The sequence below is a fragment of the Microcebus murinus genome, chromosome 2 (genome assembly GCF_040939455.1).
Source record: "Microcebus murinus isolate Inina chromosome 2, M.murinus_Inina_mat1.0, whole genome shotgun sequence".
Taxonomy (NCBI): domain Eukaryota; kingdom Metazoa; phylum Chordata; class Mammalia; order Primates; family Cheirogaleidae; genus Microcebus; species Microcebus murinus.
The window spans coordinates 29,884,682-29,900,227 of record NC_134105.1 but is presented as its reverse complement, the minus strand read 5'-3'; the positions used below and the strand labels follow the sequence as shown (position 1 = coordinate 29,900,227).

At 53.6% G+C, this 15,546-nt stretch overlaps 2 protein-coding genes across 13 annotated transcripts in view; both read right to left on the bottom strand.

Annotated features, from left to right (window-relative positions):
• The window catches only part of KCNQ4 (potassium voltage-gated channel subfamily Q member 4), a 51,766-nt gene extending 49,201 nt beyond the window's left edge, over positions 1–2,565 (bottom strand). Inside the window, exon 1 of the mRNA XM_012735816.2 lies at positions 2,252–2,565. Within this exon, the coding sequence (XP_012591270.1) occupies positions 2,252–2,565 (314 nt within the window). The remainder of the gene's footprint in view (positions 1–2,251) is intronic.
• Positions 2,566–13,848: 11,283 nt separating this feature from the next.
• Positions 13,849–15,546, bottom strand: part of NFYC (nuclear transcription factor Y subunit gamma) — a 75,464-nt gene continuing 73,766 nt past the window's right edge. For 6 of the 12 annotated variants that reach the window (XM_075997084.1, XM_075997070.1, XM_075997059.1 and 3 more), the window contains one exon: positions 13,849–15,062. In XM_075997084.1, the coding sequence (XP_075853199.1) occupies positions 14,631–15,062 (432 nt within the window). In that variant the 3' untranslated portion in view covers positions 13,849–14,630. The remainder of the gene's footprint in view (positions 15,063–15,546) is intronic. The other 6 variants (XM_075997101.1, XM_075997085.1, XM_075997087.1 and 3 more) reach the window with 4 other exon arrangements.

Below are 15,546 nucleotides of genomic sequence, written 5' to 3'. Positions count from 1 at the left end.
AGGCTGGGGTTTCTACCCACTATGACAACATAAAGCTCAGAGAGGCCCAGTGATCAATCTGAGGCCGCAGAGCACACAAGAGGAGAGGCTCCTGACCTTGCAGCCCCCTTTGACCTCCAAGATGGACGACCAATTCCCTGAGATCCCTTAGCATTGGGATGTTTTCACACCTCATTTCCTCCCCTGGAGCTCCCAAGAAATGCCTGGTCCTGGCCTCCTGGGGACAAGTGGTTAAGACAAGCAAGCCCCTGGCCAGGGCATTCCTGGCATCCTGAAACAGCAGGATGTGGGGTAAAGGTGTCAGTGGATTTAGCTCCTGGAGAGGAAGGGGAGGCCCTTCCAGAGGAGGCACCAGCAGCAGCTGACCAGGAGAATGGCAGCAGGTCCTTTACCTCCAGTGACCCTTGTGGGGGCTGAGAGGCCAAGCCTGGCGTTCAGGACCCCCACCTCAGAGCCCACTGGCTTCTCCAGGCCCAGCCAGGCAGTGGAAAAGTCACCTCGCAAAAGGAGCCCATGGTGGGCACAGTCGCTCTCTGCGGAGTGTCTCACCCTCCTTGGGCTGTGCAGCCACCACGCTTAGTGAGCAGTCCCCTGCCCCTCGCCCCAACTCCACCAGCACTGAACCTTCCTCACTCCAACATCCTCTCCGTAGCAGCAAATATTCATCCAGCCTCCCCAGTGGGCACTAGGGGTTGGGCTACTCCTAACCGTTGACCCCGACCAGAAGCTTGAACTCACGTCCTTAACAATTCCAACTCTTTGACCCCACCTAGCCTAGCCAGAGTCTCTGCACAAAGTTAAGGCTGCGCCTCCAGGTACTTAATGGCTGATAGTTCCCTCCCTCTACCCCTCCCCGTGCCAGCATCTCCCACCCCTTCACCTCGAAATTCTGTGGGCCCAGTTCAGACCAAAGGACAGGTGGAAAAAGACAGGTAGAAAAAGAGTGGACAGTCAGGTGGCCAGGTGGATAGGCAGATGGACAGATAGGCACACAGATGGACAGAGAGATGGAAACAGACAAACAGAAGGACAGCCAGACAGACAGGTGGAGAGATGCACAGACAAGCCAACTTACAGGTGGAAACTCAGTGTGACAGAAGGACAGCCAGACAAGTAGAAGGACTGTCTTGACAGTCAGGTGGACAGGCAGTGGACCACCAGGAGACCACAACATCAGAGGGCCCTCTCTGACTGTGGTCAGAAGGGATTAATAGCAGCACATTTTCCAGGGACTGGAGGTCTCTCACGGGCACCTCTGAGCGTCCCAGCGCCAGGCCCAACCCTTCAACTGATATCCGCCGGGCCTCTCATGTTCCCGACTGGGCCAGGCCATCCCCCAAGACGGAGCCCTGAGCTGCCAAAATTCACTCTGCACATCCAAGAGGGGTCAGTGTTTTTGAAAGTTGTAGGAGCCTGGAGAGGGGGAGGAGGGGGCCTGCAGCGTCAGTGTTTCCAAACCTACCCCTCTCCGCTTTCTTTTTCCCCAGTGCCCAGAGCCAGGCCTGGTGCCGCTGGCCAGCAAGGCAGGCGGGCTGGGCTGAGCCGCCAGGGCGGGCAGGGCGGGCAGGGTGGCTGCTGCTGCCACACTGGGAAGTTGAGGGTGGAGGAGAACACAGAGAGAAGACAAAGTGGAACACAGCACACAAGAGTGTCAGGGCCGAGGTGGCCCACAGGGACCCCAAAACATCTACAACCAGGGGCCAGCCTGAGCTGGGCTGGGGGCCGTCCCTGGAGAGAGGCATCTCCAAAGGGAGCCCAGGTGGGAGCCCATCACGGCTACAGAGCTGGGGAGGCGGTGACAAAGCGTGTGGGGGCCAAGGGGTCCTCTGTGTGTCTGGGACACAGGCAGGCAGAGGTGGGGAAGAGGAAAAGGGAACCCACTTCAGTGGCTCCAGACTTCGCAGAGTGGACGCGGACAAGCCGCCGGATGCGGGATGTGGGAGCGCCTGGGACAGAGGAGCAGGGCTTGGCCATCAGGATGGAAATAAGGAGTCAGGTGGGGGGAGGTCAGAAGCGAGGTCAAGCAGGGATCAGGACGGGGACATCAGGGGTTAGGGTCAGGCTCAGGATCAGGGGGCATCAGATACGGGGCCGGGCCTGAGGGGAGAGAGATGAGGGTCGGCCGCGGGGCAGGGGGGCAGAAGGCAGAGCCAGGGCGGGGCGGCCGTCCCCAGGGAGCCCAGGCTGGCGCGGGGGCAGCGCGGGGCAGGATGGCAGAGACACGAAAGGGGGCGCGGGGGCGCAAACTCACATGAAGACGTGGTAGACGAAGGCCCAACCGCGGGGCCGCTCCAGCACGTTGTAGACCCAGTTCTGCAGGCGGCGGTAGCGCTTGTGCGCGGCCGAGGAGCGCTGGCCGCAGGCGGAGCCCGAGCCGGAGCCCGGCCCAGGGAGGGGCGCGCCCGGCGGCAGGGGGCTGCCCAGGAGGCCGAGGCGGCGCGGGGAGCCGCCCCCGCCCGCCTCGCCCGGCTCGCTCTGCACAGCCGTGAGCGCCACCAGCTCGGCGCGGGGGGCGTCCCCGGGCGGGGGGCCCAGGCCGAGGCGGCGCGGGGGGGCCTCGGCCATGGGCGGCGCCGGGCGGGGGGAGGCCGGAGCCGGGGTACGGTCCGGGGCGGGGGCGCGCTCGGGGCGCTCAGCGGCGCATGGCTCGGACCCGGGGCCGGCAGGGCGGCCCGGGGCGGGCGCGGGCGGCGGGGGCTAGGGGCCGGGCCGGGGCCGCGCCGGGGCCGGGGGCGGGCGCTCGGAGCCTGGGGGCCGCCGGAGCCCGCACTGACCGCCCGCTTCCCCGGCGACTGGGGCGGCTCTTTCCGACTCCAACTCTCTTATTACGCGCTCCATGCCGCTCGCCTTTCCACCTGCCGCTGGCTAGCCGCTCACATGTCAACCTCCCCCGCCCCGCCCCTCCCCCGCCCGCCCCCGCCCGCCCCGCGGCCGCCTTCCCAAATCGGGAGGGAGCGAGCGAGCCAGCGAGGCGAGGCGGAGAGAGGGGACGCGGGAGAAGACGGCGGGGCAGGGCGCACGGGCCGCGCGAGCCGCCCAGTCGGTGCCCGGGCCGGACCGCGTGGCGGGGGCAGCGCGCGGGGCCGGGAGGCTGGACGTGTGCGAGTGGTGTGCACCGCGGCGTGGGTCAGTGTGGCCCTGAAGGCCAGCCGGGGCTGGGACGCCGCGCGTGTGGCTGTGGAAAGCGGGCGTGGAGAGCGGAGTTGTGGCCGTGGTCGGCCGAGGATGGGACGCGGCGTCTCGCGGAGTTTGGGTGTGAATGGTTGGAGGAGTGTCTACTTGTGCGTGCAGCGTGGGTGGCTGTGGGTCCGCCAGGTGGTGGGAGTGAGTCGGTGAAGGTGTGGGTCGTGGGTACGCTGTGGCTGGATGCAAAGACGGATGTGCAAGCTGCGGAGTCGTGGTGTAAGCATGAGTTGTGCCCTTCGGGGTCGTGCCCTTTGTGCCACTGTGCGGGATGCTTAAAGTGTGCCCCGGGCTGTGTGTGGCTGGGCGTGCAGCTGCGGCTGAATCAGCTGGTGCCCGTGAGCTGTATCAGAGTGTGTGACACGGTGGGCCTCAGGTGTGTTCAGTGTTCCTCCCACGACTGCAGTCTCCGAGTTCCCTTCACGATGGGGGAAGAGCCCCCCACTTAGGCCACCCTGCTCCGAAAAGGAGCCTCCCCTGATCCAGGGCCCAGCTGCCTGCCTCCCTGGGTGGAAGCCCTCCCTTGTCTCACTCCAGGTCAGGGACCCAGGTTCGGGGCAGATGGGGTGTTTGGAGGTAAGCTCTGAGCCAGCGGGGGGAGGGGGGTCACCCTCGGCCCTAAAGGCCCGCAGAATCCCAGCCAGAGAAGGAGAGACTTTATCCGAGGGACAAAGTGCTTCTTAGTGCCCGACCTCTATCTCGCTAGCTGTAGGGGCGGACTCCCCTTAGCCCTCCAGCCCTGCACAGGGTGGTAATTGGGGTTTCTGGATCCTCCTCCCTTGCCACACCAGCCGCTCCCTCTGCAGGCCCTGCCCCAGGGTGAAGCGCTTCCACAGCAAACTCTTCCCGGTTCCTCCGGGAGGCTCTCGAGGGACGGAGCCGAGCGGGAGGGGCGAGGGAGGGGGCGGGAAGGCGAGCTCGATTCTCAGCTGTCAGCAAAGGCAGCATTGATCTGCTGAGCGCCTGCGGGGAGGGAGGGAGGCAGGGCTGTGGGCAGGCAGGGAGGGGGCTGCAGGGACTGGGGGTCCCCAAGCTGGGCTTGGCAGCTGGCCCTTACCCCTACCCCATAGTGACCCTTTCCCCTCTGCCTATCTGGGGTGCCTTCTGGGGTCTGACCTGAATCACTGCTCCTGGCTCCAGGTGTGCCCAGGGCCAGAGCCTAGTGCCCCTGGGCGGGTTATGCCCGGATCCTCTACTGGTGGCTGGGGAAGGCTTCTGGGCCCTAGGGCCCCACGAGGGATGCTGAGTTAACCATCCTCTCCCTATAAGCCGAAAATAGCACACAGCCCCCAAATACATGGCACTGCCTTCGCCGCTGTGGCACTGTCTGGGCCTCCTCAGTCGTGGGGCCTGTGGGTGGGACTAAGGTCTGGGACATGAATGGTGCAAAGGCAGGCAGTTGCAAGGGGCCTGGGGGTATTTCTTGGGTTTTTTTTTAGTCTCTTCTGTGGGCAGAAATGGAACTTGAATTCAGGTTTCCCTTATCACTGCCCAGAATAGCTGAAATTGGGTCTGTTCTGGGAAATCTGATCCTCAAGCTAAGCATCACCTCTGGACCCCACGCTTCTCTGCCCAGCTGGGGGACTGCAAAGGTCCCTTCCCATCCTTGTGAGGAGCTGTCACTACAGGGAGAGGGTCTCTCATCATCTTTCCAACTCTCGCTCCAGATTACCCATTCGAAGGCAGCAGAGGGAGGAAAGAGACTGTGGTTGTAGCTAGAGGAATGGAAGTTAGATCTCAGGAAGGACTTTCATAGGGCACAGAGGCCTGTTTCTCCTGCAGGCGTATGTGTAATGGAGGGACACAGAACTCTTCCCAAGGGGTGGGAGGGATGGCGGAGATGGTTCTAGGAGGCCACAGCAAAGTTTTGTTGGCATGTTGGGGGGGAGGGGAAGAGACAGAGGAGAAAGTCCAGTTCAGAGAGGACAGGTGGCCACTCTAGGGTCAGTTGGTGGCCTTCCTGCCCCCATCCGGATTCCCAGGGCATGACTGGGAGGATGGACTTTCCCCACTGTAGCCGTTAGTGACTAAGACACTTTTCTGAGCAGACAGCTGTCTCAGGCTCTCTCAATCAGCCCCTCTGCTGGAGGGGATGGGAAGGGACAGTGCGGTTTCCCATCCTCCTCTTTCTGTCTCTCCCACCTGTTCCCTTGACCCCACCCTCAGCAGCTTCCTTCCCATGCCCAAGCCCTCATCTCCCTCCCTGGTAACACTGCCCAAATAAATGTCCCCACTCTGCCCAGACTCACTCTCTGAGACTCACTCTCACCTGGGCAAGTCCTTTCCCAGCTCTGGCTTCAAGGTCCCCATCTGTGCAAGACGGGGCAGGGCTCCAAGACCTCCTGCTATTCATCACTGTCCCCCTGGTCCACCAAAGGAGCAGGTATTGATTGGGAGAAAGGGTGGGGAGGGACAGTGCTCCCTTTTGCTGAGCACCAACTGTGTGCCAGGTCTTGTCCCTTTAGGGACAAAGAGCAGCCCTTTGCTTATGAGAAAACTTAGGCTCAAGGGGGTGTGGAGACTTGCCTAGGGACGCACAACCCGTTAGTGACCCAGAACTGTCCGTGACCTGTGCTGTCCCCTGGCTGGCACTTGTCTGCTGGGCACTGAGTGCTGGGATCAGCTGGGGGCTGAGGGGAACCACACACAGCCAGTCCTTGTTCTCTAGAACTCATGCCTGCCAGGGAGTGAGACTTCCAGGTTTGAAAAGCATTGAGGTCTGGAAGTACCTAGGACTTTGGTCTCTCTGGCTAGGCTCAAGCCTGTCGTTGACTTCACTGTGACCCCAGGTAAATCAAAGGCTCAGATTCCTTTCCTGGAGTAGGAGGGGGTGACTTAAGTCAGCGGTTGTCAGACCTTTTCAGCAATGGAATCCCATTTTACAGACAGAATCATAAGGTAGCACCCCAATGTGTGAAAAGCTTTGGAACAAAGGTGCTCTGGTTGAATTGGGGTAAGGGGATCTGGGTTACACCCACCTGCCTCCTTCTCCCTCCGTGTACCCCTGAAACCCCCTGGGCTTTCTTACAGCTCTAAGGGCTGTTAGAGGACAGATAAGGGAGAAGCCCTCACAGGCAATGACAGAGGGAGCCTTCCTGGGGACAGGAATGGGGAGAACTTGGAGAGGTTCAGAGAAGTACAACTAATAATACCTGCAGTTCCCATGAATGATGCCCATGCTAACTGCTAAGCCATGTGCAGGATGCTCTATCTACATTGTCTATTTCAGCATCCCAACAACCCCGTGACTTAATACTGTTCACACCCCCATTTTACAGCCCAGGAAGACTGAGGCTCAGTGAAGACACTTGTCTTGCTCATAACCCCTGGGCTGCAGTGTGTGCAGGGGTGGCTACTGGGGTGGGGAGGATGTTACAGAGCACGGGGGAGCAAGAGCAAACTTAGCCAGGAGGACATGGGAGGCCTCGAATGCTAGGTTCAAGGGTCCAGTTTGGCCTGATAAAAAACAGGAAGCCCAGCCAGGGCTCGGGCCTGGGCATGCTGCAGAGGCTGTGGTTTCCTACAGGAGAGCTCAGGAGGGGTGAAGCGGGAAGCACCAGCACCCGGGGAGGTTGGCAGTGCCAGAAGCAGAAACAGCATGAACTACAACTCAGGGCTGGGCTTCCAGTCCTGCCTCTCCCTCTGGATTAGCTGGTGACCTTGGGCAAGTCACTCCACCGCTTCCCATCTTCCCTGGCTATCAGGAGGGCTGAATGCAATAATGTGTGAGAAAGTCACAGATCATGCAGGGAGCTGCACAAATATGAACCAATCATCTTACTACTCTTTAGGTGTGTGTTTGAGGTGGAAGAGGGAGATGCTATGGAAATTCCCTGGCCCTAGCAGCTCTTCTCAGTCTAGGAGGGCTTCCTAGGAGGAGACTGGAGTAGAGGGTGCTCAGAGGGTGACAGCATCACATTATTCACCTCTGGGACTCCACCTCCACTGAGAGCAGGAGGAGAGGGTATGAGCGAAAGGCCTTCTTCCTTTTCCTTGTGCAGCCCAGAAAGGACACAGGACTCAAGCCACCCAGCAGATGACAGTTTCTCTCCCTGCCCCATCACCCTGATCTGTCCCCAGCCTAGACCAACCAGGCCTAGCCAGTCAGCTCAGAGCCACAGGAAGTGAGGAGGGAGCAGTGTCGCTGAGCTCAGCGAAAGTGAACCCCCATTGATCTTAAGGGCTGGAGGGGGGCCCCAAGGGAGGAGACACAGAGGGAAAAGGGGGCATGGAAATGAGGGTCAAAGCCATCCCTTTCTTGCACTGCTCCTCTTCTGCCTTCAGGATTCTTCCTCTTAACCCCAGCTCCTAGAAGACCACAGTACAGTGTTCCTGCTGTTAGGCTCCACGTTCTCCATGAGAGCCACTGAGACAGTGGAGTTAGTTGAAAAATGAAGAAGGATTTTTCTGAGTTGCTGAGTATGCAATGGAAAAGAACTTCCATGCTCCCCTGGTGGGAGCAACTTGGATGAGAGCTCAGGGAGGGAGATGATGTGAGTAGGAGGGACTGAAGATTGGTAGCAGGGAAGGGGTTGAGAAAGCAGATGACACCTGGTAAGGGCGATAGGGGTTGAGGGAGATTGGGGGCTCCAAAGAGGTGTGGCAGGAATGGGAGGCTCAGAGACTGGAACTTCATCCAGGTCAAGCTTATTAAAAGCTTATTGATTTGCCAGGTGCAGTGGCTCACACCTGTTATCCTACACTCTGGGAGGCTGAGGCGGGTGGATAGTTTGAGCTCAGGAGTTCGAGACCAGCCTGAGCAACAGCAAGACCCTGTCTCTACTAAAAATATAAAAATAGAAAGAAATTAGCTAGACAACTAAAAAATATATAGAAAAAATTAGCCGGGCATGGTGGTACATGCCTGTAGCCCCAGCTACTTGGGAGGCTGAGGCAGAAGGATTGCTTGAGCCCAGGAGTTTGAGGTTGCTGTGAGCTAGGCTGACACCACGGCACTCTAGCCTGGGTGACAGAGAGAGACTCTGTCTCAAAAAAAAAAGAAAGAAAGAAAAAGCTTACTGATGCCCCTGGGAGAGAGAACCAGCCACCCTAAGGGCTTGGAGTTTGTCAGGAGAGGGGTCCCCTCAGCATCTTTCTGTGACTCTAAATTGCCAAAACTGTAAAAAAAAAAAATCACTTATTGAAGTCCCTATTTGAAATATTAGATATTCAAGGTAAATGCTGGATACTTTTAAAAGAAAATACATATTCAAGCTCAAAAGCAAGAATGAGAAATTGTTTAAGGCCATAAACAAGATGGGATTCCTGATGGCAAGCAGGAATTGAAGCTGAGGGAGCGATCAGTGTTCCAGCAGGGGCAGGAAATACAGTTGCAGAGCCCGTCAGTGGCAGGGGTATACAGTAGGCTCCCTACTTAAAGCTGGTTCTAGGAAAGTGCTGCCTGCCATGAACAAGACTAAAATCTCTCTGCCTGCTAGTCACCTGGCTCTGGCTTTAGGTAGAAAGAGTACCCATATGAGTATGACACTTTAGCCTGTCTACATGAGGTGTGGGCTCAGGATTTGATATCCATGCCATGCAAAAATCACAATCCAAGACACTAAAGCAGGAGCTGGTTTGAGGCCGGCACACTCTCACACCGCTTGAGCACACATAACTGAGAAATCATCCCTTAGGGTAGCCTCCATATCTCAAAGCACAGTCAGAAAATGTGCTGAAAATCATCTCGAGGATACATTTCACAACATATTAGAAGCACGATACCTTTAGAGAGATATCTCTCATGGGAGAACTCATACCAAAAGACCTAGAGATAACCGAGCAATCTGAAAGGAAGTTTAAATATAGTTAAAATCTTCAAGAAGATAAAGGAAGAAATAGCATCTATAAAACAAGAACAGAAAGATATTGAACAGGAACATGCAGCAGAAATGAACAGAACTATCTAGAAATTTTGGAAATGAAAACTAAAGTCATTGACATTTTAAAAAAATCAATAGATGGCTTAGTAAATATATCTGAGGAGAGAATTAATGAATTAGAAGCCAGAATAGGAAATCCTCCAGAATGAAGAATAGAACAATAAAGAGATTAAACTTATGAAAGAAAAGATACCTTAGAAGATTGAATGAGAAACCCCAGCATATGTATTCATTTCAGAAAGAGATACTGGAGTGACTAAGCTCTTTCCAAATGTAAGAGATGGATTTCTAGATTTAAAAGCCCCACAGACTGCCTAGTAAAAAACAAAACAAACAAAACTACATCTGGACACCTTGTAGTCAAAGTGTAGACTACCAAGAATAAAGAGGAAATTCTAAAAGCCACCAGAGAGAAAAGATGGCTTATCTACAAAGGTCCAATAATTGAATTGACAGTAAACTTCTCATCAGCAACAACAGATGCCAAAAGACAATGGAATATATCTTCAGAGTGCTGAGAGCAAACAACTGTGAACCTAGAATTCGATACTTTGCCAAACTGTCTTTTAAATGAGAGGGCAAAATAAGACATTTTGACACATACAAGATCTTAGAAAGCTTCTGTTCCACAGGCTTTCACTGAGAGAGGTGCAGGGACTGGGGGAGGGGTTGGGAGCTCACATGTGATGGGCTCAGGGAAGGGGCTCCAGGCTCAGAGCTAGGGAGGGAGGCTGGGCTCTGCTTCCCATCTCTCCTCAGCACCAGGCAGACAGAGGAGCCCCGCCCAGCCTGGCCCAATAGGGGCCCAGTTCAGGTTCTTCCCTTCTGAGTGCCAGCCTTACTGTCCTCCTTCTCCTCTTCCTGGGGCATGGTAGTAGCCTGGCTCTAAGGGCTTTTGAAAAGGCCACGGCCAAGTTGCTCATGTGACTGGGCACTTGACCTCCACATTAGGGTCCTCTCTTGGGAGGTCAGATACCACCATAGAGAGGGCTACAGATGCCTGGAGCTGTGGGGCAAAGGTTAGGTCCTACCTCGGGGTTGGTGGGGAAGAGAACTTTCATTCTCTATAGGAAATGAATCAGAGGGGACAGGACCACTGGGGATAAGAGCTCCTTCTTGGAGCATCTGGCTCCATTCAACCAGCTGGTGCCCTTGGGCAATTTCTTAATCTCTTTGAGCCTTAATTCCTTGCTTATAAAATGGGCACCTAATTTGATATAAAGATGAAATGAGAATCCGTTTAGGCACTAAGCTTTAGAAGCATTTTCCAGTAATGTCTTAAAATGATAATCTCCATCTAATACCCCTGCCTAGCATATTATCAGAGCTCAATAAAAATTGTTAACAAGAACAAAAGTCACGGTGAGAGCAGACGAGCAGAGCTGGGAACGTGTGCAGTGTTGGCTGCAGGGATGGGTTTGTTCATTCACCCACTCACCACTTACTGTTACCCCCTTGGTGCCAGGCCCTGTGCTGGGCTCCAGAGGAACAGAGATGACCCTGAACTGGAGGAGGACCACCTGTGAGGAAGACAGCCCAAACCAGAAGATTTTAACAGAGGGATAGGGGGTTTCTTCAGAGCCTAACCTGGTCTTGTGTTTATTGTCTATCTCCCCCATTCTCACCCTCAACCCAATAGTCAATATTAGCTCCATGATAGCAGGGACCTCTTTAGATTTGTTTAAAGCGGTATTCACAATGTTCAAAACAATGTCTGACACGCAAGAGGTGTCAAAGGATAACTGTGCATATGAACTCTAACAATAGAGGCTGTAGAAGTTGAAGAGGTCTTCGCTGACTTTGCCCCAGGAATTAGAAGTTTCTCAGCAAGAGCCATTTAAATTGGGCCTTGATGGATGGACAGGAGATCAATAAGTAAAAAAAGAAGTAAAAGGGCATTCCAGGCATTGGCCAGCACATTCAGAAAACACGGAGGTGAGTTCAGGAACCAGTGAGTAATTGGGTGTGACAGGAACACAGAGTGAGGGGGTGGTGGGGAAGAGAGAATGGGAAGAAACAAAGCTGGAAAGATAAGAAGGACCTTGAATGAACTTGGGCTGTCAGAAAGTTCTTCAAATCTAACCACCTACCTTGGTGCAATACCCTGGTAAGGGTAGTGTTTCTAGTCCTCGCTGTTATCCTAGGGAAGCCTCTCCTTTCAAAGGGTTAGGGTCTGATCAGGAAAGGGGCTAGAGTTCTAGTACCCATTGAGAAAGTCATGTCATACCCCCCTTAATTCCTAGAACTGTCTCAAGTTGAGATGAGGGTGGGACAGGCCACCTCCAAGACTCAGGTGAGGGATGCATGCTGCCCCCTTGTGGCCTTGGCAAGGAAGCCAGCCAGATAGTGGTTCATAATTCTAGGGGTCTCCAATCTCCAACATCAGCCCCTTGGGAAAGTTATCCCAACTACCAGCTGTCCTCAGACCAGACCTAATTGCTCTATTTATTCTATATGTTCTCAGGGATGGGCCAGTTGGTTCAGGGAAGCTGAGGAAAAGGAGACAGTTCACATTTAGTAAAGCCTTGTTCTTTTTTATACACACATACATATCACCCTTGGCCCAAGAGCAACTGTGTATGCGCAGAGTGGGAAGTGGGGGTGTCAGTCCAGTGTTTTGGTTTCACCTCCACCCCTAATTCATGAAGTGACCTTGGGCAAGTCACTTGCACTTCACTAGACCTCCCATGACTCCATCTGTAACACAGGGATCATGATCCCTCTTCCTGTTTCCCCTGCAGGGTCATTCTGAAGATCATCAGAGGACGATGCTGCAAGTGCTAGGAAAAAGGTTTAAAGAGTGTTCCGGATGTAAGGGGATCGCGCTGGGTATTAGATAGGGGCTCTCTAGGGCTGCACCAAAGGGTTTGTTTACACCAGGATGGGCCCTGCTGGCAGAAAAATTTAAAGAGAACGTGTTCAGCAGGGAAGCTGCCTACCAATCACAACTGATCGAAACATCTCCAAAACAAGAATGCAAGTCTATAGGAAAATGGGAACCCACTGATTGGCCTGAAATTCCAATCATGAACAAGTCAAAGAGCAGCAAGGTGGGACAGAGCATGCCAGGAACTGAAATAGTGGGACTCCTGCCTTTTCTGAGACCAGGGCCCTCTACACACTTGCCTTCTCTCTCTGGCATTCTCTGCACTTGGGGCTGGGCACATGGCTATCGGTGAAAACTTGCTTATTGTATGATGTCTCACCAAGACATGTTTGGGTACAGGAAAGCCAGATGACCTCCTTTAGAGAAATGTCCAGAGATTTTGAAGGTGAAGAGAACTGGATATAGGAGGAGGGGACTGAACTTGGGAGTCAGACACATATGGGGCTGACTTACTGACTTCTCATGGTGACAGTACCACTTGCTTTATCTACCCTGATTACATTGAAAGACTACCACGGTATCATAAACCTCAAAACTAAGAAGACTGCTTTTGCAAAACAATGTTATTTTTATTTCTTTCATAGTGTGAATCCCTCACCCTGGTCTCATCTCTTTTTGCTTTGGTGGCCAGGAAGCTCAGGGCCAAACAATTCTAACAACTAGGTAGGTCTTTATGGCCATCACATTTGTGTTCTGGTTTTCTATGATCCTGATTTCCTACTCAATTGTATTTGTCCTATTTTATTATTTCATGTGTTATGTTTTCATTGCAAGCCATCTCAATTTTTCATGTGGAATGAGGTAAGGTACACTTAAGTAAATGAATTAAAATGAAATAGATGACATAGATGGCCAAGTACTTTATAAACTACCAGCATCAAGGAGACACAGTCAACAGGACCCCAATCCAGACAGTAAAGGGTAGAGCTGACCAGACCTGAATCTGGGCAAGATATTTAAATAGATCCAAGAGATCTGGGTCATCTCTTGGGAAGAAGAAAGAACAGAGGGGCAGGAGTGTTATCTGAATCTTTGCTCATTCTTGAAAACCAATCCATGTCCTACCCCCATGGTTTAGAGTAGGGGATATTTGGTGAGGGAATCATAACAGTATCTGGCTCGGACTTAAAATCATCAAATATAAGCCTCTTTCCCCCATTCCCACCTCACCTTTTGAGATAGTCTCAAAGACAAGGGAGTTGTCTATGGTTTTATGGCAGTCTATACCTACCTACTTTTCCTGGCACCCAGTTCACTGCTCTTCCCATGACAACAGTCCTCATTCTAGTTGTAAGGATGACATGGTAGAGATGAGAAAGGCGGCTCATCACTCTATGGCCAATGAAGTGGGACATTTTTTCTATTCCCCATGCTTCACTTAACAGGAAGCAGGCCCTGGCTGGAGAACCCCTGTGATCTGCTGCCTGACAAGGGGCCTGGGCTGCTCTCCATGGCCAATGCCATGCCTTTAGTAATGGGCATGGCCACAGCAGGCAACTCAGAGTGCCAGCCTGTGCCAGGCAGGACTGGAGAGGTTTATCCCGTTTCTTGTTTGCAGCACAGAGCCAGCTTTCTCCATGAGAGATGTCCCTCTGACCCTCGACTAAGCAAGACACAGCTCAATCTGACACGTGTGGGAGTCCAGTAAACCATGTGGGTGGACATCTCTGAGCAGCAAACATATTCTGATGAGGTTCACTTTTAAAATTGGCCGAGGACCTCACCTTGAATCAGATATATGACATAAGTTACCTTAGCTTTTGACATCCCCTTTCTCATAAGGGTGACTCCTCCTTCCCAGATACCGTACAATATTAGGACAAATGAACCTTTCCACGCCTTTCCCAAGCAAAGTGGCCCCATGAATGCCCCCAGACACAGAAACCCAGACTCTAATTATCTAAAATGAGATTTATTGCATTTCATGCAGTTTGAAGTCCATGCAGCAAAGGAGACTAGCACAATTTTTAATGAATCTAAAAAATAAAGGCTGGGGGTGGAGGGGCAGAAAATGCACAAAGTTCTAGTCTCCTTGGGTCCCTGGGAGAGAAGGGTGTGGGAATGAAACCATCCACTCTCCATGGGGAATGAGTCCATCTCTCAAATGCAAGGAATGTTGCCATGGCCTCTGGGTGCAAATACACAGAGGTCTGGGGTGAATGCAGGGGGTAGGGAGAGGACACTAGTGAAAAAGGAACACACATTCACCTAATTCACTCTGAGGGCAGAACAAGGTGGCAAATCTTGGGGGCAGCAGCTGTTCCAAGGGTTAAGAAATACCGTATGGTACACCCCGGGGAGATTTGCTCCTAAAAAGAAGCGGCAGTGAGAACCAAAAAAGAAAAACAAAAGGAGAAATATTCTTTCAACCACACTCTTTAAGAAAATGCCATAAATATGTTATTTAATATTTTCATTTCATAGCATTGGACACACAGCTCAACATACTGAAATATTGATTCCTTGGAGAAAAAAAATGGAAAAAGGGAAACAAAAAATATTGCATCTTTCTGCTGGAGAATCTTGGCCCCCAGGCGTGGGGCGTAGTGCACCAGTGTCCTAGCCTGCAGGAGGCGCTGAGGTCGGCCGAGTCCTCTGGGGAGGGAGGCTGTGCCCATCGCCTGGGGCTGTATGGCAAAAATTGTGTTGGGTGTCCTTGGCCTTGCCAGCTCAGGCCCTCAGTCGCCGGTCACCTGGGGGGCCTGCCCGTCGGAGGGCTGGTTAGCTGACTGGATGAACATGGGCTGGGCGAGGTCCTGGCCTGCAGGCATGGTGACTTGCTGGATCTGGTAGAGCTGCTGCGAGGGGTGGAGAGGAGAGAGTGAGGTCATCCCCGGGAGAGGGGCATGCAGCTCCCTATGGGCCTCGAGCTGGTTGGGGGTCCCAGATACCTCAACCACCACCCACTGCATGGCGTCAGAGGGAGGAGGGGATGTGGAGCTCTGCTGGGGCTGGGAGCAGCAGACACAGGAGGCACCAGCCCGGTGTGAGGGGGGGTGTGTGGTGGGCAGGGAAGAGGTGCAGGGAGTTGAATTTCCTGTGGATTTCACTTCTCTGGGCTCTGCCTCTCCCGTTAGCTCAGAGACTCGAGCTTGCTGCACGCTGTTCCTCTGTGACAAACACAAGCAATTCGAACCACTGTACCAGCAGCCTGGAAGTCAGCATTTCCCCAACTCTTGGTAATCCTCACTGTCAGGGGCAGTAGGATTACCCCCTCTCCTCCTTTCCTCAGAGTATCTGACTCAGGAATACTATACTGAACCTGCATTTTCGACATGGGCCCTGCTAATGAGGGGGCCTGGTATTAAACACTACAGCCAAGACCCATGAAGCTCACACAGCCACTTAGGAAGGTTAGGGCCAACTGGCCACTTGGTTTCTCATGTGCCCCCTAAAGAAACCAAAAACCGGCTAGGTGCAGTGGCTCATGCTGTAACCCTAGCATTCTGGGAGGCCAAGGTGGGAGGATCACTCGAGCTCAAGAGTTTGAGACCAGCCTGAGCAAGAGTGAGACCCCGTCTCTACTATAAAACACAAAAAATTAGCCAGGCATGGTGGCGTATGCCTGTACTCCTAGCTACTTGGGAGGCCAAG